The 22,639-nt window shown below is 41.7% G+C and overlaps 1 protein-coding gene and 1 long non-coding RNA gene across 10 annotated transcripts in view; one reads left to right on the forward strand and one right to left on the reverse strand.

Moving 5' to 3' along the window:
• The window catches only part of UNC13B (unc-13 homolog B), a 212,485-nt gene extending 198,070 nt beyond the window's left edge, over positions 1 to 14,415 (forward strand). For 6 of the 9 annotated variants that reach the window (XM_040540269.1, XM_040540270.1, XM_040540263.1 and 3 more), the window contains 6 exons: positions 3,867 to 3,947; positions 4,318 to 4,465; positions 7,191 to 7,247; positions 9,800 to 9,892; positions 11,006 to 11,165; positions 12,433 to 14,415. In XM_040540269.1, the coding sequence (XP_040396203.1) occupies positions 3,867 to 3,947; positions 4,318 to 4,465; positions 7,191 to 7,247; positions 9,800 to 9,892; positions 11,006 to 11,165; positions 12,433 to 12,718 (825 nt within the window). In that variant the 3' untranslated portion in view covers positions 12,719 to 14,415. The remainder of the gene's footprint in view (positions 1 to 3,866; positions 3,948 to 4,317; positions 4,466 to 7,190; positions 7,248 to 9,799; positions 9,893 to 11,005; positions 11,166 to 12,432) is intronic. The other 3 variants (XM_040540271.1, XM_040540266.1, XM_040540268.1) reach the window with 1 other exon arrangement.
• On the reverse strand, positions 1,241 to 20,939 carry LOC121061434. The gene is made up of 3 exons (XR_005815090.1): positions 20,643 to 20,939; positions 15,898 to 16,098; positions 1,241 to 1,966 (listed from the first exon to the last, which is right to left on the reverse strand). It is a non-coding gene; the product is annotated as an uncharacterized LOC121061434 (long non-coding RNA).
• Between the last annotated feature and the right edge of the window lie 1,700 nt (positions 20,940 to 22,639).

Raw genomic sequence — 22,639 nt, forward strand, 5'->3', positions numbered from 1 at the left:
TACTAAGTGCACGCCACCTCATCATAAGTCAATCAAGCATTAATTCACTGGTCACGACAGGAATGGTATGAAAATAGTGATGCTTTACAACATTCAAATTGCAAACTGTGGTTTGACTTGTGCTACAAAGGAGATGTTGTGCAAGAAGAGGTCTAAATCTGAAGCGTCACAGTGCACAAATTGTGCAGCAAGGAAGATGGCGACAGATGTGAACTCTGTCTTGGAGGATGATCAGGGAAAACTCATGTCCAAGTGTGTTCTTCTAAGTGATCAGTGCAATTTCAGAAGACGTTCATCTCTTCCCATGATATTTTCTGTCTTGTGCACTTATTGCAGTTGTCCTTACATAGCTATCTATTTCCCTTGCCCAGCAGACATGTTTTACATACACAGTTATGATTCAGGGCAGTACACGATTCATTTAAGGTAGTGCTTATTAGAAGTCCTTGTAGGGATCTGGACATGCCTCGTTAGATGCACGTGCTTTTTTCCAGCTACATTTTGAGGCTGCAACACAACAGTTAACAGTGGCATAACGTAAACCGTTCCAGTGGAGCTCCCAGGGGGAATAGCTGTCATCTGTCACTAGTGCTGGTGATGGCCCTGTGCACTCCCACAGCCAGGCTGTCCTCCCTGGTGACATGGTGACTCTTGAGGATTGCACCACTTCCTCTGTTCCCTGTGCTTACAATCCTTCTTGTCACTTCCATGGTAGAAAAGAGGAGAGAGGAGCTTTGTAACCAGACTGGAAGAGTGGGAGCTGGACCACAGACTCCAACTATGACTCCCTCTTTCTGTGAGTGTCCCCTTCCCTTTGAAAAACAGCAGAGGGTACCTGACGTTTGGAGGAGACGCCATCCCTGCCCTCTTTGTGCACATCTGTATTCAAAGGATGAGCTCTGAATTTTCCCTGTTACTCCTCCCAGGTCATGAGGTCAAGTTTATGCAGACAACTGAGAGTTCCTGGGAATTTCTTGTGTTCTTGGACTTACTCAGTGACATTCACTGTTATCTTTTACTTCCTCCTTATTCTCTCTTTACTGGAATTTCTTAAAATATACAAAGTGCCTTTTGCCAGGAATGAGTTGGAAGCTTTGCCTTTTTCCATTTGCACTGGTCAGATCAAGGCCAACCCCAGCAGCAGCTTGTCTGCAGTTCAGTTACTGTAAAGCTTAACCTTGCTAACTCTGGACTGCATTTTTAGAAATGCATGTACACATGGAAATCAGGCAAGCCTTGGTGTATTTTCAAACTTTATTTGCATATCCACATATAGGAATAAAGCAGCACAGGTGCAAAAGATTTTATATGTGGCAACAAAGCTCTATGCAAGTGTGAAAGTACTCTACTACCTGAATTCTGGGGACCGTTAGTTCAAACAGATGGTGTGAACTGACACTGTCCAAAAATTTCCAGAAGAGTAAGGGTGTTACAAGACTGTAAATTGTTTGGGTTTGTGTAAGCATCAAGAGTGGGTTTTTTTGGTCCTTTTGTTTTTACAGGCATGTACGAGCTAATGGGGAAAGCATGAATAAATAGCTCTTCAGAGCCCCTCTCCTGTGCATTTCAATAAAAGCCTGGGAAAATTACAACATGGATTTGAAGCCTTTATTTGTCTTAAATAGAACGGTAGGAAAAGAGCACTAGTGAATCAGATAACTCAGCTGAAAACTGAACCTGACAGACCTGATGAGCACAGGCTCTTGTCCTGATGACAAATCAATTTCCCGGTGCATTTTGAAACGCTTGGAAAACCAACCATAAAACTAGCACCTTGGTGCCAGATATCTGCCTCCCATTTATTATCAAGCTCCTTCTGCTTGGTTTGCTTTAGTGCAAACAGTCTGCTCCTGCTGCCTGCCCTGCAGAGCCAGAAGGTGGAGCAGGGAGCAGCAGCCTCTTCTCCTTTGCACTGCCCCGAGGGTAACCAGCCGAGCTCCAACTGTGCAGGTTTTTCTGAGAGTGCCTGTGTAAAATACAAAGATGGATGTGAGAGACCAGGAAAAGATTTTGACGACTTCCACTTACAGTTACGTAATGATTTGATGTAAATATTTGAGGCTCGCAATCTGGAAAGTGCAGGGTAGCACACTGTACAGTCCTTTATAGGAACAGTGTGGGATGAGCAGAGGGCACGTACACAGGGGAATGACAGTCGTGGGCTCCTCTATGTGTAGGTGCAAGTATTACCAGTCCAATCTCAGGGATATTATTTTTAAAATATTATTTTTACATAATGTGTTGAAGTAAATGACACTGGGAAACTCTCTGGAAAGCAATGGTATCTTGCTGTGCAGCAACAGCATGGACACAGTCTGAGTGACCACTCAGAGCAGGAGTGAGTGAGCTCTTTAGATTTTTAAGAGAAATATGCTGACCACCTGGTTTCTGTTGCAGAATGGGTAGTCTGGCATGCAGACCTAGAAATTTATTTCAACAGACATGAAAGTCTTTCTGTCTTGGGGGCACAGCTACCCTGACAAAATAGGCCTCTCCCATGAAGTGGCCTTGGGCGCTGGCTGATTATGTGCTTAATCTGACTGTCAGACAGAGAAAGAATGTTTTACCCTCTGTGTACTGAAGTGTGAAGCCACATCATCTTCAATTGAATTACTCCCAGTTCATGATGAAGAGGGAGGAGAGCTATTGCTCCCCGAAGGACAGCTTGTTGCAACAGAAGATGCTTTGTAGCTTACTGAATGTGCTGCTGCTGCGTGTAGCTTCCCAGGCCAGGATCAGCCTGAGAGGGAGAAAGAGGCGTGTTGCGGCATCTCTGCTTCTGAAGAAAGCAAACTTGTCTGAAGTACTGCTGACTTGAGCAGCATCTTCTGTGTAGTTTAATGCAGCCCCGTGCAAAAGTGCTAGATTGATAGCTGAAAAGCACTGCGCATGCCTAGCACTGCTCCTAGACTGCAGTAAGCCCCATCTCCGTCAGGCTACAGGGGACAGAGCATGGTGGAAATGAATGGGAACGCCACCATGTGATGTGAGGAATCACTAGGCTGCAAGATGGCCAGCAGGCTTATCAGTGTGAAACACACATGATACCTCACACTGGGCTTGCTGTGCTCAAAGACTATTCAGTGACGTATCTCCTGGGAAGTATCTCGTATCAAAGCAGGGATAAGAAGCCTTTGCCTGATTTGCCTGTGCATTTTTCAAGAATGCCTCAGCATCCAGGCTGCAGCCAGCTGATCTGATCCTCCAGCAGGTCAAATAGTTAGAATTTGGGCTTGTGCAAAGCTTTCACTTCCTGAAATGTGCAGGATTTCTCTCAGGCTAAGTGTCAAAGAAGATCTTAGTGAAACACCAAACTATGACAGCCAGGTAGGAACCTAACAGGGATATACTACTGCAGGGAAGGGAATTCCTTCCCAAAGAGACAACTTTTTCTTTTAGCAAAGGTATTTTCTAGAACATATTGCTTGTTTGTTTTTCTTCCTTTACACTAGTGATATGATAAGGTAGTGACCTTTGTAGATGGAAGAAATGAAATCCACAAAAAGCATCTTAACAACTTTGCCTAATATCCAATTCTCAGAATTACTTAATTCGGGTGGAGTTTTGCGAGTTTTATTGTGGGTGCTGTAAAATGGCAGGGGTAGCAAGCAGACTGCTGTTTGGATTTTCTTGGAGACAAACTGAATTTTAAATCATCTCTTATCTTTATCCATTCCTTTCCTTATTTTTCTCTGCCTACAAGAAACAGAGGAAGTGTGTTTATTTTCAAGTTAAGCTGTAATGAATGATTCTGAGACTCCATTAGGTAGCCACAGCATGAATCCAGAGAAAGAGGTGATACTGGGAACTCCTTTTCCTTTAGTGGCTGATGGAATACTAATACCGATTATAATGATTGTTTGCAGGATCATATGGTGAGAGAAGAAACTAGGAGTCTCACTCCAAAGCAGTGTGCAGTTTTGGATCTAGCACTGGATACTATCAAAGTAAGTGATCCCACTTCTTTCTCTGTCCTTCCCTTGCTCCATCCCCAGTGCTATTTGGGAGGATAGTGCCTGTCCCATTTGAGGAGATGGCAGGAGTCTGCTGCTGTTGTTACAGCTAGTAAGACAGGAGTGCTACTTCTACATTCCTGTGAATCTGAATAGGCTCGGGCGACTGGCATGTGCTGGTAGTCAGCATACTTAAGAGTTTTGGAATAGAAAAGCCACTACCAGTTGGGATTAGCTGGTCTGCTAAGAGTTGGGCTTCCAGTGTGAATTTTACCCTTCCCAGTCCACGCATACAGTAGATTGTAAATACTGGTTGCTCATTACGATTCTTCCTCATTATTTTTCCTGTTTCTTTTACTTTTAGCAATATTTCCATGCTGGTGGGAATGGTCTGAAGAAAACTTTCTTGGAGAAGAGTCCGGACCTGCAATCACTTCGTTATGCTCTCTCTCTCTACACTCAGACCACAGACACTCTAATCAAAACGTTTGTCCAGACTCAGACAGCTCAGGGTGAGACTTCTGTGTTGTTGACAAAGTTGAATGGAGCTATCTGCTCTGTTTGCCTGTGCTCTGTCTTGTGCTGCCAGTTTGTAGAGTGCTTTTGGCAGTAAGATTTCTGGAAATGTGACAGCTCAGAGCTTTTGAAACTGGTAAGGAGGGAAAATGGGTTATTTCCTCCTCAACATCTACATTTTGAGAGAACAGAAATATGTGAAACAAGTCCTGAGGGGGTTTGTGGTCTTTTTTTCCTGCAGTTCTCATGTTAACAGTCACGTTTTGTGAATTAATGTGGGTGGGTGGCTTAGACAAAGTGAAATGTGAAGTTACTGTACTGAGACTTAGGCGGTGGTGTGAGAGACCATTTCAGCAAGACATCACTGCAGAAACTATTTGGTGCCTATGTCACAAGCCAGTTGCCAGTGGCACATGTGGTTTTGACTAATGCTGATTGACAGCAATGTGATGAGTCAGAGCTACATGCTGCCTGTAAAGGGAAGAGTCTCTTACAGAAGTAAGGACAGCACTGGCTTTTTGTTTGCAGACAGTACAGGATGTATACTAGCTGGATGATTGCAAATCACCACAACATTTTAGTAAGCTGCTGGGATGGGTCACCGGAGTTCTTTGTTTTTCTCTGAGAAGTCACAATAATGGTGCTATTTCGTTGATTGAGAAGTGGTAAATAGTTAATTGCCTCCATCTTCCATTGCTTTCATAGAAGTGTCTCCAGACCGTTGTATAGAATAATTTAACCTATAGTCAGGGTCCTTCACTGGTTGATTGTGAATCTTGTTAATTTCAGGGAGAAGGGGACAGATACTAACATAGGTTAGGTCAAAACTGAAACTGATGTTCTAAGTTTTCAGGCTGTTTAGATAGAAGCATTGGGCTATTACATCTCAGCAACAAAAATAAAACTCCATGGAGGGTGTCTTTCTGTAATCTTTTTGCTTGGGGGATAGTGTTTCCTTCAATCCTCCCAAGCCTATGCGAGCTGATGACCCCGCAGACCATATGAACTCTGCCAGGGTATTGATGCACTAAGCCCTGAAATCAAGGGGAAAGCACTCCCTAGCCAACACATGCTTCCCTGGTGTGTGAATGAGACTGCTTGGTATTGCTATTCCTCAACCAGTGGAGAAAGTACTGTGAATTCTTAGATACAACAAGGCTTGTTATAAAGTGAAAAGTTGTTGAGTGTAGTCTTTGGGAACTGAGTCATCCTTGCCTTCATCAGCACAAATATATACTTGCTTAGGTTGAAGCATACTGCATTAAACTGCCGAAGTTAACTTACAAGTCAGTATTGCATTTGAAAGAAATGTCCTATAACTGCGTCCCAGCAGAGCAATGATGACATCCAGTGGCCAGACAGGTCAAAGACTACTACACCAACAAGGGACTCCAGGATCTTCCTGTTGCTATTAGAGTTATACAAAATACTTCTTAACTGGGAGCTTGTGTACACAATGCATTTTCAGTCTTCTCTATTATATGGCAAACACTTCCCATAATATGCCCAGACCACGAATTGAAGCTAGTTTTTTAACTAGGTCATATTACATTGTCATGATGAGATGGGATGTAAGGATATGTGCATCACTGCTGTTCTGTGCTCCATGCTAGAGTTATGGGTGTTTAAAGTTAGAGGAAGAAGATGGTCTGCTGAAGTCGGAAAGTGGCAAATTTAAAACTAGTATGAGGAAGCAGTTTCATGTAGTACATGACTTGACGGTAAAACTGCAGTAAGGGCAAGTGTTTAGCAGCTATACAAAGAGAAATTAGTGTAATCTGAGAGCAGTAGGAGTGTACAGAGTTCCTACAGAAGAGTATGTGTTTGTTTTATTTTTTTAAAGAATCTTAGAAAGAATAAACTCTTGTTTTGGTATATAAGATGCATGCATTACAAAGCTACCAGTTATGTCACACAGCTGATGACATTTGTGGCTTGTCTGATCTATTTTGAGGGACAGGTACTGGGCATGGTGAGCCAGTGAGCTGGCCCAAATCAGCATCATCTACATTACTATGCTTGAGAGTTTGGGGCCCTGTTTGGGGAACAAAAGACTGGAGCTATACCACCTAATATCTGTAATATCAGTGATGGGGTATCTCTGAGAAGAACGTGATTTGCTCCTGAGATTGGGGCTAGAAAAGGATGTTGCTTGCATACACTTCTGAGTAACCACAGTTGGTAGAACAGTTTGGAGATCTGCATATGCTTTGGAGGGACAGAATAGACAGCACAAGTATTTTCAGCTGACATTTGCTTTATGGAGCTCTTTCTGACTGATGTTTTCCCTTTGCCTAAGTCAAGCTTCCTGCAAGCCTATGGGAGGAAATAGCTGCATGCAAAGCTGTTTAAATGCTGAATGTTTGCTTCTCCTACTTCATCGCTCAATAGTTGCACCTTCCAGTTTGTGAGTTATCTATTGCCCTCATTTTCTTACTAAGCAGGCATCTGTGGCACAATGCTGTTAAACATTTGTTCTGCAAAGTTGGATCAGAGCTTGCAGTTGAGTTATGCCAGCACAGATTCTGTTATTGTTTTATCCCAGACAATCCCGTACTTGCAGACTTGGGGCTGGTACAGCAGATCTAAGAGGATATTTTGTCTGTTAAGAGCTAGAATATTTGTCTTGCATTTGTTTAAGTGACGCCACTAATTGCATTGTAATTCACACTCTTCTCTCTCTGTCCTGCTTGCTTCTTGCCTTTTGAATTCATGTCTTAGTGCATGATGGGAAAGGTATTAGGTTTACCGCTAATGAGGACGTTCTTCCTGATAAGGGTATGTTCGAGACTAATGTTGTTACCATAACAACATTAGCCAACTGCCTTGCTTTTGAAGTCATCTTGCCCGTGCTCAGAAACCTGTTCCAGAGACCCATTCCCTGTATCTCCCTGTAGAAGTGAACTTTCACAGAATGCTTGCATCCCACAGACAGAGCCATGGGTTGCACGGTGTGGGAGTCTGTACCCTGCCTGAGAGCCTGTCCTGAAGCTTGAGATTTATTTATGGGATGCGAAAGCTGTCTTGAAAATGGATTGTATTTTGAGAGATGCTATGGACTTGTTTCCCTACCCTTTATTGCTGTGAATTGCTATTTCAAGTCTTAGACTTGCATGCTTATAGTCTGCAGAGCTGGGCTACTGTAATACATGGTAATGTACGATATGCATTCAAACCTGGGGCCGAGCTTGAACCATCTGTCTTGAAGGGTAGCCAAAAGTCTGGGTGTTTAGAAGAACCCTAAATTAAGTCTTGTTGTGTTTCATCTCTCAATTTATTTTCTGCTGTCTGAAGTCTTTTTGTTGTCTTAGGTGAAATATGTTTGTAAGACATTGCACGAGCTCAGTTCTGCAGTTTCACCTTCCAGTATCACAACACCAATGAAGCTTTCACGTCTAGATTTAAATCTGCTTGCCACTAAATGTGCAAGCATGTGTATGTATACAGTTGTACGTGATCAGAATATTTTCACTGGCTGTTTACAGATATTTATTAAGTAGCTTTTTTGTCTCTGTAAACATATCAGTTAATAGAACAAGTTCTTGGTGTAAAAAAATGAGAGTGAAGGTAGAAGGAAAAAACTAAATTTTGTCTCCCTCAAGGGATGGTTCTGCTGAGACTCCTCTGAAGCATCAGTCTCATTCATAACCCATTCATTCCACTAAAGATCAGTAAAATGAAAACCTATGTGTTTGGCAGCTGATGTTTATTAGATTGTTCAACCTGATAAAGTTGTTATGCATATATATACTACTGGTAACCTTGTCTGTTCCGACAGAAAATGCTGACAGGAGGAGTGATAGGCCTGCACCATCAGATGGGTCAGGTCAATAATTAAACGTACCGATTTTAAAGCTCTATACTTACTTACAGAAAAGAGGGAACACATCCCTGCTGAGTGAGGATAAAACAGTACATTCAAGATGATGTACAAATATTGCAGCCTACAGGCTGTCTATTGTGCTCAGGTCAGGAATGAGAACCTACCCCTAAGATGATGAATTGAGATTGCTATGTTCGCACAGATACTTTTACTCCTATTTTAATGTGACTTTCACTGCCTACAGTTCTTCTGTGCCAAGTAATTCTCCTCAGAGAATTGCACAGATTAGCTCTCAACCTCCTGTTTTCTTAAATGAATGTTTCTGCTGCCTGCAGACTGTTCTTGTAAAAGTTGACATGTTAGATCCATCTAATCAAAATGTTTGTTTAATGATATCCTTCAAGCTCCTTATCTTGAATTTCAATCAAACACACCCATTCTTTCACTTCATAATGCATCTTAGCCTCAAAATTAACAAAATAACACTGCTCTTCTTAGGTATCCAATTACCCTGTAGGTATCCCAATTACAACCACATTGCTAATTGTCAACTTCAGATCAGACAGTTATCAAAGAGAAAGTAAAATCAATCTCACTATCTTATCAAAGAACTTAATTTTCATTTTGCAAAGCCGTCTTCTTCTGTAATTTACATGACATCTTGATTTTCCTACCCAGATAAATGTCATTTCCCCACATTGCATGATAATTATGATTAAAAGTGAAAATGTTGAAAACATCATCATACAAGAATTGTAAGGTTCATGTGATGTTCTCCTGCTGTTATAACGTTACATTTTCGTCTGTGAAAACTACATTTCGTTTTCTCCCTGCCTATCTGATGAAGAGAAATGAGTATGCAAGTTGACTGCTTCTTTCTTATCCTCTTTGGAGTACAACAGTTAAGGGATTCTCGTTATCTTCTGAAGGGAAACAGGTGGGGGCAGTCAGGATGACAGCTTTGATATGATGTACAGCATGGAGACATTATTGGAGGGTGAGACTGCACTATGGCTCAGTGCAAATCACTAACATCTCTTTTTTTTTTTTCCCTAAACTACTTCTGTGTTGTTGTTTTTTTGTTGTTGTGGTTTATATTTTTTAATTTGTGACCTTACATCCATGAGCTGGTGGGACTGCTGATGCACACCACTGGAATGCCTGCATGCATTTATAATTGCTTGGAAGGAACCTCTGGAAAAATCCTTTTTCTCTGAGGGTCCATTGTCGAGTTTTAGGTAGCTTAAATTCTTTTTAAATTCTTACTGGTATTCTCAATAGGATGTCATTCTCACCGTGGAGTGCAAAAAAAAAAGTGTTTATGCTTGTTGGGCATGCAAGCCTGTTGTTAATTGCATTAATGTTATATTATCAGTGCTGACTGAAAAGCCAGCTATGGAAGGTGTCCTGTGAAAATGCTATTGTCTGCTGAGGCCATAAGGCAAAGATGGATGCCAATAAGCAATAATCTGTGTGTGCACGGGGGGTGTCAATTTTCTTCCAACAGGCTCTGGTGTAGATGATCCTGTGGGAGAAGTGTCCATACAGATTGACTTGTACACCCATCCAGGAACTGGTGAACACAAGGTCACAGTGAAAGGTAGGACAAAGCATGCGTCGTGCTCAGGCTTTGTGATTGGACCAAGGCAAATTTCCAGTTGGAAGTCATTATATTTCTATGCGAATTTGCGGGATGTGAATCCAAAATTGTTTTTCTGTTTCACATCAGGAACATGTAGAGGAACAGTAAATGAGCTTGTCCAGGCCAGTGAATGACATGGCAATGTACAGTCCTGTTGTTTATTGGCAACAATATATGAAGTAAACAAAAATCAGATGATGGTTCCCACCAGGCCCCACAGTTTAGCTTGTGCTGCAGAGAACACAGCAGCATGACAGAGTGATGTTGCAAAATTGCTCAGTGTAAACCAAGAAATCTCAGAGCCAGGAAGAGTTCAGTGTCTCCTCTCCTCCATCCTGAAGGCCAAATTGATCCCCAAAGAGCTGCTCTGAAAATAACCAAAGCAATGATTCATCCCAGGCTTCCTCTTCCTCCTTCGTCTCCTTTGCTTGAATACAGCATATTTAACTACTTTAATTTCCTCTAAAGATATATATAAACAGCTCTTCAGGCCTCTCTTCTCATGGATAAATCTATACTGCAATGCAAAAGCTGACTTTTACAGCTATTTTCTATGCTTCAGTCTGTTTTCCTGCAATGACCTGAGAGAGGATGAGAATTAAAGAGCTAATAATTGTGGTTTCTGAAACCACCCACAGCTCATATGCTTTGTTTGTCTTACCTGCAGTCTCATTTTTCTTTTCAACAGACTTCAAAATCAGCACCCAAAATGCATTGTTTTTTCTCACTTCGCAGCTGATCTAGAATTAAGCACTAAACTGGCAGAGCTGCATGAATACTGTTTTTCTTGACTCTGCATATGGCAAGAGCAAAGTGATGTCCTAACCATTAGATTCCCTTTACAGAACTTAAACAGGAGCAAAAAACAAATGAGAAAAACAACAGAAAAAAAAAATCATGTTTGTACTACAAAATAATCCTGCCCATAATGTGTTGGGAGGCTTGCGTGTTTTGGGTTGGACTTGGTCCTCTGAAACAAAGAACTGAAAGGACATCAGGGCGGAAAGGTGTCCAGAGCAATGGGAACAAATGAGCTTGTATTGTAAAGCAGGTTTTAACTCTCTTTTCCAGTTGTGGCAGCCAATGAACTGAAGTGGCAAACATCTGGCATGTTCCGTCCGTTCGTCGAAATCACCATGATTGGGCCTCATCAAAGTGACAAGAAGAGGAAGTTCACAACAAAGTCAAAGAGCAACAACTGGGCTCCTAAATACAATGAAACATTTCACTTGTAAGTGTGAAAAATAGCCTGAGGATCTGATCTGGCAAGTTTAGATGCAGAGGACGGATATTTTTTTCCAGTGTCCACAAACAGTCTGCTCAGGACCCAAAGGAGTACTTGAACCAGCAGCTTGGCCCAGTGTTTGGTGTCTTGGCAGGAAAAGATAGATTATGGGAGTTTTTACTGTGGGTGAGATGCTGATATTTGTTCTTTGCAAGCAGTCTTTTGGCCACTTTCAGAAAAGCGTTGTGTGCTGTCAGCATATTTTACCATGCTACATTATTTTAATGAGCTTTGTATCTGTTGTTGATAAGAGTTGAAGCTAAAAGTTCATTATGCATTTAGTTTTTTTTTTCTCTGTGTGTGTTTTTTATCCCGACTTGACTTGTGGGACATGCTCTGTGAACTTGTGCATCTTTGTTTCCAAGGTTACAGCCCTTGGATCTGGTAGCAGTTGCAGTCTTTCTCAATACTGAGTATTGATCTCTTCTTATTTGGCTTTCATTATTACAAAGACATCTTCCTTCTTGGAAGGCTCAACAAAAGGAGCTACAAACTAGTCTTCACCCAGCTGTACAGTAAAAGTAAGTCTAGGGAGCCCTGTTTGAGCAGGGGAATTGGACCAGCTGATCTCCAGAGGTCCCTTCAACCCTCAACCATTCTGTGAGTCTCTGAGTAAGAGAAGAGGTGACCAGCAAAAAGACTAAATTTCTCAGGGGAAGGGGACCGGCCACATAATTTTTCTTTGATGTGGAAAAAGGCAGACTTCCTCTAAATGAAGAGATCTTTGTGCCTTTTTTCTTTGTCTCTTTTAGCTTTAGAAACATCAAAAAGGTTGGGGATGTATTTTTATTAGCTGTTGCTTTAATGGAAGGTTTTGAATCTTTAACAAAGACTTCATCTAATTAAAATATTAATTACTGAAATGAAGCAATACTTAGCAGAAGCAGAAATGTTTAAAGTTGTCAGAGTTGAAAATCTATTAGCATGGCTTTAATGTTCTCTGCTCTGTTCATTTCACAGTTTAACACACGCACGCATGCAAAGGCAAGTTGGAAAGGGTCGTTTCTTTTCTCTTTTTAAATAGCCAGCTTGTCTTTATCAACTGTGAAACAGCAAAAATGTGCATACACCGTATGTTTGACTTCTCCGTATGGAGTTTTGTAGAACTCATCTAACACTCTACTCAGCTGCTGACACTTCTTGTTTGTTTGTTTGTTTTAAAGGTATTGATATATTCTGAGAAGCTATAAGTAAACTCATGTATGTTTTTCAGCATACTGGGGAATGAAGATGGCCCTGACGCTTATGAGCTCCAAGTTTGTGTGAAGGACTACTGCTTTGCTCGAGAGGATCGGGTACTGGGGATAGCAGTGATGCAGCTCAGAGACATAGTGGACAAAGGAAGCTGTGCTTGCTGGTGCCCTCTTGGGCGCAGGATTCACATGGATGAGACTGGACTTACAGTCCTGAGGATTCTCTCTCAAAGAACCAATGATGAGGTTGCCAGGGAATTTGTGAAGTTGAAATCTGAGTCCCGTTCCACAGAGGAAGGCACCTGAGCTCAGCTGTGTAATGTTCCCTTTTCTCTTCTGCCTTGTGCCAATATGTGCAAGTGTTCAACAATTCTCTTTTACTAATTACAAAAGGTTTTTTCTTGTTGTCTTTGTCAGCTCTGATAGCGCACGTGTGCTGTACAGGAAACAGTCCATCAATCTGATGTGAATTATTTATTTTTCGGTAGCTGGGTAAAACACCATAGAGAATGAGACAATCTCTTCTTATTTAAGATGCAAGTTTTGCTTTGTGTATATAAATTATTTTATATTGCAGGCTGGGTATGCTGGGTTTTGTTGATATGCAGCACTGTGATTTTATCCTCTGAAGCTGGCAGATGTTAAAAAGGCTCTACATAATCACACTATGAAACAAACCAACTGTATGGAAATTGGGAGAAGAAGAATGATTTGGGGTTTTGGCAAAGCATTGAATTTATGCACTGTGGAGCTGCCAAAAGATGTTGTTGCACAGAGATTACACCAGTGTCTCAATGTGACACCTCAGTGTCTGCTTAAAACAGCAGCAGCAAATTGCTCTGAAGATGTACCCCAAATAAATGTATGACCATGGATGTGCTGCTGTGAGCACAGGCATCACCAGTGAAACAAGTGCAGAGAGGCTTAAGATCTTACAGCAAAAAGCTGCTAAGACAACACACGAGGAGCAGACTGCAGCTGCCCTGCTATAGATCTAGATGGTGTGTCTCGGAGAATATAAATCCCTGTGTGCTGCTGGGAATCCTGCATCACCATGGGGGTGCTGTAAGCTGCTGAACTCCACAAGTCACACTTTGACTACTGTGACCGACGTGGTAAGGAAGGGGACAACACCAGAGCCATGACAAATAATATGGCTGCTATATTCTTTTTCCACTTCAATATTCTTTTGTTAGTTGTGTGTGTTTTTTTTTTTTTAATAATTTAATACTTGCAATTTTCCTGTAGCATTTTGTTACCTTAAGTAGCTGAGACCATTCCTCACTATGAAACCAGACATGATGGCTTGTTTGGGAGAGAACAATACATTCTCCCTCTGCAAGCACTCACTCTCGAGTGCTGGTGAAGGGGCAGCAGGTCCATTTGGTTCTGATCTTGAAGCTGCTGTTGGCCATGCCGCGGTTGATCCACGTTGATTGTCATTAATCTGTGACCTAATGATACCATTGAAAATATTTTTGCACTATCTTGAAGAAGCATCCTGGTTTTGTTTTCTTGAAAAATGAAACACTGTTCTGATTGCAGGGATGTCAGAATTTCTGACTGAAATTTCATAAACAGGAAGGTTCGGAGCAGTGATTGTAACTGAAGTATGTTTTTTTATTATTTTTTTCCTTGTTATGGGGCTTTTTGCTATTTCCAGCTGCCCTTGTTCTCTGGAAAGTGCAGCTGGAACAAGCCAGTCCTTGCCCATTAAAGTACTGTAAACTGTCAATAAATTCAAGGACTGCGTATTGAATGACTTTTTTTGTATTTTATTTTCTATTTTCTCTGACACTTGTACAGCTGTATGATATGACTACTGTATTTCATGGGCCTGCTCATAGAGTTCAGAGACTGCACATCTGCTTTGTTCTTGTCCATGGTGTATTTATAATAATGCTCTTCAAAACTTCACGCTATTTGTCATGATTTTGAATCGCTGTACGTGCCATTGTTACAAGAACTGTTAGTACAGTCTTTAATAAACTCTTTTAGCAGCATTTGGAGTTGTCTATTGAAGTGTAAATGTAATTGGATTTGCTAAATCATGTAGGTTAGAATCACTACTGCATCTTTGCAAATTACTCTCATTTAGTATGTAGTTTTTTCTTTAGTACTGCAGATGCCCAGCATGGGGTATGAATCAGACAATTCCCTCTTTCTGCATGGTGGAGTGCCTCTGTCTTTGACATCTTTTCCTCAAGTTCTTGGCTTCTGATAGAGCACTGAGAAATTGCAGGAAAGCATAGAGAATAACTTACTTCCTTTTGTTTTCCTTTCTTGCCTTTAAGTCAAGTTTCCTTTGTACTCAGGTAGCCTCCTGACGGTGCTAAACGGAAAGACTCAGGCAGGCAGTACGGTACTTTACAGATAACACATGAAGAAAAACAATGTATACCAAATTTGATTCGTAGCTTTCAGTCTGATATGAGCATTAATACTGTGTAGATGATGTTGATGAGATGAAAGAATAAACCTTCTTCTTGTCAAGTAAATTACTCCCTCTCATTTTTTGGGGATGCTGCCTATTTCAAGCAGACAAGCTCAGATAACTCGAAGATTCATATTTCATGATGATGCACGCCTCAATTTTTGTGTTCTGAGGTCTTTTCCTTGGGTAACATGCTTAGCAATGTGACTACATGTAACTCAGCTACCTAATGGTCCAGCATGTAGCTGTATTTCTGTTTCTAGCTTCTTCATGGGGGGAAGTTACTGAGTTTGATGGTATAGCACGTGACATGCTGTTTAAAGCACAACTTCAAAGCCCTACTTCAATACAGTTAGATGGACACAAATTTCCAACTCATTGGTATGTTCACTGGTCACTGCTTCAGGGAGCACTGCAGTGGAGAGAAATCAATAAAGAGTTATTCAAAGGAAAAGCGCTACCCGTATCCAGGGGGAAGAGGCCTGGGCAGGGCAAGAGGTTTGGCTGGTTTTAACAGAGCTGGGAATCCAAGGCTCCTGAATATATCGCTGAACCACCAGTCCGGCACTTGTCCTGCAAACCAAGTTTGTGAACTTCTTAATCGGAGAATCAGGTTCCATAAGTCTTGCTTTTGTAACATGTTTGTCTGAAACTGCCCATCTTGGATTGTTTCTTGGATCTACGTTCATTCTTAACACTTTCAGACTTTGTTTCCTGCCTGAAAAATCATGCAGACTTGAGCTGCAACCACTCAGGCTTTTGTCTTGTACTCGTGGCAATAATAGGGTGTTGTGAACATGGCTCTCTTGACTCTGTCTGAACTCTCCCCAAAATGACATTTGGATGTAGACTATACATTGTGTGTAAAAAAAATTACATATACATAACACAAATATTAAATGGATACATGTAATGTATATAAATATACAGGATAATTATATTTACATAATATTCATATAACATTATGTAAATGTTTATATAAATTAAACAGCATGTTTATATAAATTAAACAGCATGTTTATATAAAAAAAAAAAAATTTTGCGGGTGTACCTGGGATGGAAACATCGTGACAAAGATGATAAGCACGAGTAGTGGTAACCTGCCACAGATTGCAGCAGGAGTCCGGGGGGTGTTGCAATACTGACTTCAAAAGGCACAGGAGAGAGGTGAGAGATGAGCTGGATGCTGAGGGCACGTGGGTGAATTCTGCTGCTGGTCTGACTGTGCTTACCCTCGGGCTTTCTGCTGAATCTGTGGAAACAGCAGTTTGATTTCAGACCAAGTCCATCTCGTGCAAATTGTGCCTCCAAGAGTGGTTACAAGCAGCTAGCCAGAGAAGAGTAAGAACAAGGGAAACCAATTATGCACTTTAAGGTGCTGGCAGTGTTTAGCTTGGGATGTTTCTGAGTCCGTGACTCCTCTTTAGTAAGTCCTAAGCTATCCTTTTCCTGTTCCCATCTTTTAAGTCCTGAAAAGGAGTTCCATGGATTTACAAGTTGTTTTGTGAAGACCTACCTTTTGTTTTGAAATGGTTCCAACTAATTTAATCTGATGCCCGCTATTCTTTTGTCCAAAAAGATGCTTCAGTGTTGGTCCTACCCACCCATACTGGGGCAACCTTACTGTAGATGTGTATCACACATCCCCTAGTCATTGCTTTTGGAGGCTGCAGTGTCCCATTTTATTCAGCTATCCCAAACTTCTGATAATCCTTGCTGCCCTTCTTTGAATCATTTTCCATTTACACAGACCATTTCTGAGCCGTGAGGATCAGGAACATGAGGACCAGAACAGCATCCAGCATTCAAAATGCAGATCAGGTGCTCCAGAAGGAAGCATTTTGAAGGTAGCAGTTTGCTCCTAATCTTAAGCGCTATAAAGTCAGTAGTCCAAAAAAGCCTCCAGGCTGCCAGCAGAGGATCCTGGCAGGCTGCTGGGAGGAGCAGGGAGCAGACACACAGCCAGACATCCCAGGTGACAGGGACACATCTCATAGGAACCTGAATGGAAAGTTCAAGAGGTTGCTGCAATTTGGTAAGTCAGAGCTAGAACAAACCTGAGAGAAAGGAGCCACCCTGCAGAGTTTCAGTGGATGGCAGAGAACTATTAAAAATCTTTTTATTCCCAGCCATTATTTGAAAAGATGAGATCATTTTCCATGAACAGAAAGAAAGCAAACCTGGCTTTTGGATTTAACAGACTTTTTGATCTTCAGGGAAGTGCCTTGTAAAGCTGTGACCAATTCAGGACTGTGACACGCAGTCATAAAAATAGTTGGAGGTGTAACGTACTAGGACTCAAAGGGATTGGTGCATGCTTGTGACACATGATGGGGATAGAATGGCCTTACAGGAAAGGACATTGTGTTTCTGGGTGAGTGATGTGAGAGCGGAGACCTACGGGCGGAGGTGGGGAAGGCATTTTATCAGTCTTCCTGGAAGAGATTAGCAAGTTGATGGATGAAGGCAAGGAGGTGGGAGGAGAATGGGAGGCTCTGGGGAGAGACTAGGACATACCAAGTATACTGGGGGCATTTCAGGGACAGCATTCAGTTTTCCAGTTTCTGGGTAGCAGCGCAGAGGGAAGAGGCAACATAGTGGCACTGGAGGAAGTCCAGACTGTGGTTCCATACAAGTAAGACCTGTGTACATGTTCAGTACAGCTAATGAAGCTGGTGGTAGTCCCTAGTATTTGGTTGAACATACACTGAGGGCCTGAGCCCTTCCCCGGTGGTTGTGGCATAACCCCACAAAATCCTTTTTCAAACCGGGAATGGGGACAAGGATTCAGCTACGTCTGGAGGATTCTTCAGAACCTCAGTTCTCTGATATCTGGAAATCTTCACAGTTGCTGTCTTAGTGATTTATGGGCAATCCAGAAATACTTGTTCTTGCACCACAGCGTGGTTTAGTGTAAGTTTCTTTCCTAGCTCCCGATGCTTTGATAACATAGGTTTGTCTAGCTTAGCAGAGATGGCAAAGTTTCTGCTCATAAGAAGTGCTCTCCATTTTGCAGTCATCTGTGCATAATTTGTTTGCATCTGCTCTAATATGCAGCCTTTCTAAGCATCACTTTTTTCCCTAGCTTTAAAAACAACTCATTATCCCTCCCTGACTTCATGGGCTTCTCATATTGCTCAGCCTGTTTCCTTTATGTCACCTATGAGTTCTTCCACTAACTCCAACCTCTCTGGAGTACCCAGTCCTGCAAGCAGGTCCCAAGACATTTCAGAATCAATGAAACCAGATTACAGAAATGCACACCTTTGGTAGGTTAGAGCTAGGAAATCATATATCAGAGAAAAGGTCAAGTCAGACCTGCGTGTTCTACTTTTGTCAAACCCACGTTGCCTTTTGTCTCACTTCCCGTATTGCCTTTTTTATTCTTTCCTTCAAGACTTTTCCTAAAGCACTGTGCATTTGTTCAGATCAACTTAAGAAGCTGGAAGTCGCTTGAACTGTTTCCCCACTAAGACGCACTATACACTTCACGTGTTATTCTCCCGCACAGAACCTCCACCTTCACTGATGAAAAGACCCTGGAGGCTGTCAGACCTCCAGTTCCACATTTCGGTGTTCTCAGAAGATTCTCATGGAAATTATGCATCCAGAAAAAATGGAAGTGCTTAAGCCCTCTTGAGCTTTTGACTACCGTAACACGGTATTTTCTGTTTCCTTGCTCTGTTTCAGGCAGTTTCTTTCAAACAGGCAGTCCCTCCGAGGCAAAGTTCTTCTTTTGTGGGATTTTTTTTTCATCTTACTGTTCTTGACCTTCCCCTTCCTGAAAAAGAGCATGTGACAGAAGGGACTACAGGGTTCGTTTGGAGCCTGTCCCTCAGTCAACCAAGACCACAAAACAGGCCTGTAGACTCATAAGAGGAACAGGAACATCCACTCTGCTCCCCCTTGGACCAGAACAAAGCAAGAATCCTCCATCAACCTCAAAATCTCAAGGAACCAAAGTGAAGCTACAAGGAGAGAGCAAGACAGAGCCACAGCACCACAACCACCTTAGCAAGTTCTTCACTCCTAAATGTGTCCAAGTCAGATATGAGCAGTGCCTAATCCCAGGCTGTGGTATCAGTCTGACCTGGGGAAGACCGTGCCATCCATCCTGCCTGTCACTGAGAAAAGGCAAGGTCGTGAGACACTGGAGATGATTCCTTAACACCCTTTGTGCATTGCAGAATACACTGAATGAAAAGGAAAAACCAGAGTACTTTTGCATCCGGAAGGAAGAATGATTGTTTCTGGCAGCCTATAGATGACAAGCAGAAGTCTGGAAGCATAGCATTATTTATTTTAGTACAATACAACACAATGTGATAATTAATGTAAACATATTGACATTTCAAGGGCTATCAGATAAGATTCAGAATACTCAGAGACCAAAGCTTTTATCTGGAGATGCTCATCTCACCCTCGAGCACTCGGGGTGATGGCAGCCCTGCAGCACTCGTTACAAACTGTCAAAGACTTCTTCCAGCCCAGTAATGATTTCCCTTTGAGACCAAAGCTCCAGTTTCAATTTCTGCCATGGAAAAGTACATAGCACCTCTTCCTTCCTCTGTTATCTCAATCTCCGTGCCTCAAAGAACCTTTATATTTTCTCTGCTCCCTTGGCAAGATTAGTTCAGATGGAATTTAACGGTTCTTATTGATCTCTACTCGATTTTAAATACCTGTGTAGTGTTTTTTTTTTCTTTTATCCTTTTTTTTTTTTTTCCCATAAATTTAAACCCTTACAAACCATTGTTTTTCCCTGCATTTATGGTTTAAATAACTATTCTGTGGGCTTATAGTGCTTCCTTGATTTGCTCTTTTTAGCATTTTCACTGCTTATTGGAAGCAAACCCAGAATAACACCTCCTTTTATCATCATCGTGATTTTGTGGTGACAAAAATCTCTCAGTTGTTGCATCTGGTAATGTCATTATTAATAGCAGCTGTTCACCAGTCGCTGAGCTGCTGGTCTCCTGTAATGACAACTGTCAGCCAAAAAGATTTCCATCTATTGGCTGTAATTCAGATAAGTGAGAATATCAACCCTGTGCACCAACCTAAGGGGATGTACATTTGAATAAATTTTGTAAACAAAGCAGCAGTCGCAGTGGCCACTGTGCATCCTTCTTTTTCCTGAGATGCTCTTTCCTAAAACCCATTTTGTTATCCTGTGGTGTTTATCAAGCCTACCAAAGTAAGCCTTTTCTGTCTGCATCTTCAGAAGCAGAAGAAATCTGTTTGCTAAGATTTACCTCCCTCCTAGTCACAGCTAGAGACTCGCAGAGGCGTATCACAGTGGTAGCTGCAAGAGGTGATGAAGTCAGAAAGCTGCCTTTAATTTAAGTTGCTGCTAAACATGGTCAGTTTATCCTGCTCTCAAGCCCGGCATTTTGTCAGGCTACAGAGCCTTATTTGGAATTATTTTCATGTGCCTGCCTGGAGTCAAGCCTAGGTCATGTCATCTGTTTCATCAGAGGAGGAAGTTTCAGAGGATGACCATCATGGATGCAATAAACATGCACAATGGTGACCGAGGTTTTTTCAAAGCTTGGCAGCAACAGCAGGATATTCCCTTGTGGTGTAGGGGGAGCAAGTTTGAAGAAAGAAACTGTTTCAGGAACATTAGGTTTTTAAACCTTTTTTTAAACCTAAAACAATTTTAAACTTATTTTTTAACCTTAAAACAATTTAAAAAAAAAAAAAGAAAAAAAAAAAGGAAAAAAAAAACACACCACACCCTCACACATAGATACCCTCACCCCACTTCCCTCACATGAGCATTTTTTTTCTTACCCCTTTTCACCCCCATTGGAAGAAGCAAAACCTTCATCTGCAGAAGCCTGAGACCGCAGTTGGTGCTGGATGTGAAACTATTGTACAACAGCTGTAGAAGCCACTCTATGTGCTTCCTTGCTTCCTCCAAACTACTTTTTTTTTCTTCTTCTTTTTTTCTTTTTAAGCTGACCATAACACTGCATGAGCAATCCCTGTGTGTTTTTCTGCAGGGGGAGCTTGTAGTTCAGTCTAGAAACTGGAATGAGGAAAAACAGCTGGAGAATGTCTAGTTCATTTAGCTGGAGTCCAGACTAACAAAACCTTTGCCATTACTCCCTGAATGAACCAAGTACAAAGGCTTCGGTCACCTGGTTAGTGCTGCATCCTATGAAATCAATTCTCCAAAAATGACAAGTTTAGTAGGAAAAGAAAGTAAAAGCTTTGTTGGGGGAAGTTTTGCTTTACAGATTTGTAGGACGTTGACTTTGACAGTGACTTTTTTTCCCTTCCTTTCCTTTTTTTTTTTTTTTTTTTTTCCTGTTCTTAGCTGGGAGCAGTCCTGAAAAATGAGAAATGTAAGAAATCTTTCACACCCCCAGGATGATGTAGCAAACCTCTTCCACTTACAAGCTCGTGTTAAACACCCTGTCAACGTTTCTGTGATGTCACATCAGCAGAAACACTGATTTCCATGCTCATAAGCCATGCTTCCCAAAAGTCTCCTGATAACTGTCATTGTGGCACTCAGTGACCACCCCTTCCTCTTAGTCCATTTCCAGCCTTTCCACAATAAAAAAGACACCTCAATAGCCAATAAACCACCCTTAAAATCCTTGGATGTAGTGATGCCAGCAAATGCCCTTTTTCACTAAAAATAGCATCAAACAAGATGAAAGCTGAGGAACTTTGGGTGGGAAGAATCTTTTTTCTTCTCTGTCCTTGAAACGTCATTTACTGTTTTCCTCTTGCATTTCATAACTTGCCACTCCTTGTCTGGGCAGTCAAGGCGAGTTGCGCCTCTGTTCATGTTGAATCTTTCATTTCTGCTTTTGAGAAAGTCTTTAGGCTTTGCCTGTGCTACCTGGAGTAGCTGTAGCAGTCGGGGAAAAAGAGTAGGGGGACGAGAGGAATGTGGCTTGAGAATATCCCACTTGAAATTTTCTCTGAGTGATGTGGGCTGGTGAGATGGAGAGAAAGAAACGTGTTTTGCTTCTTGACAGTTCTCGTGTTCAGTCTCTAGTGCCTGTCTGGGGCCATGCCCAAACCAGTGTAGCTCTCATCTGTTCTGGAAAACACCATTCTCCCAATATGATGTAAACTAAGTGCTAATGCTGTAGCGAATTTTGTACATACTGCAGGTTTCATGAGTCATGCAATTTGGTTTCAAAAGATTGACAGAAAAACATGATTCAGCGGAAAACATCACTAGCATCTGTTTAAAAAGCAATCCTCTCAAGCAATGAAATGCCATCTACTTCAGTGGCAGAGGATTCCTTTGGCTCTCTTGTAGTTTGCAAGCCCACCATCTGCCCTATTTGCTACAGACTGTTACAGATTTTCCTGTACTTCACCAAAGCAATAATGACTGCAATATGCTTAACATCTGTAGCATTAGAGCCAGGGAAGAGCCAGTAGGTCGGTCACTTGGTCTCACCTACTGCATTGCACAGGCCATAGTGCAGCACCCAGTAAACTCTGCTTTGGGTTCAATAGCATTGGAGATGTCTGTTGCCTCCCCCAGAGAAATATGCCCTTTCTTTCTGGTGAAACACTAAGAAATGGAGATCAACCCTTATATTTTTGCTCTGTTGGTTAACAGTTTGGACATTTTCAGCTTTCTGATGTCAACTTGGTGGGTTTGAGGCTTCCAGCCCCCAGTTCTTACTTAAATGCAGACTAATGACAGGAGGTACAGTGGTCACAGCAGAATTTGAGAGATTTTACTGGGTTGTCTAGCTCTAGATATACCAGAAAAATATTAGTTGCTGCAATGAACCCACACAGACCCAGATTGT

Source organism: Cygnus olor, chromosome Z (assembly GCF_009769625.2).
Source record: "Cygnus olor isolate bCygOlo1 chromosome Z, bCygOlo1.pri.v2, whole genome shotgun sequence".
Classification (NCBI taxonomy): domain Eukaryota; kingdom Metazoa; phylum Chordata; class Aves; order Anseriformes; family Anatidae; genus Cygnus; species Cygnus olor.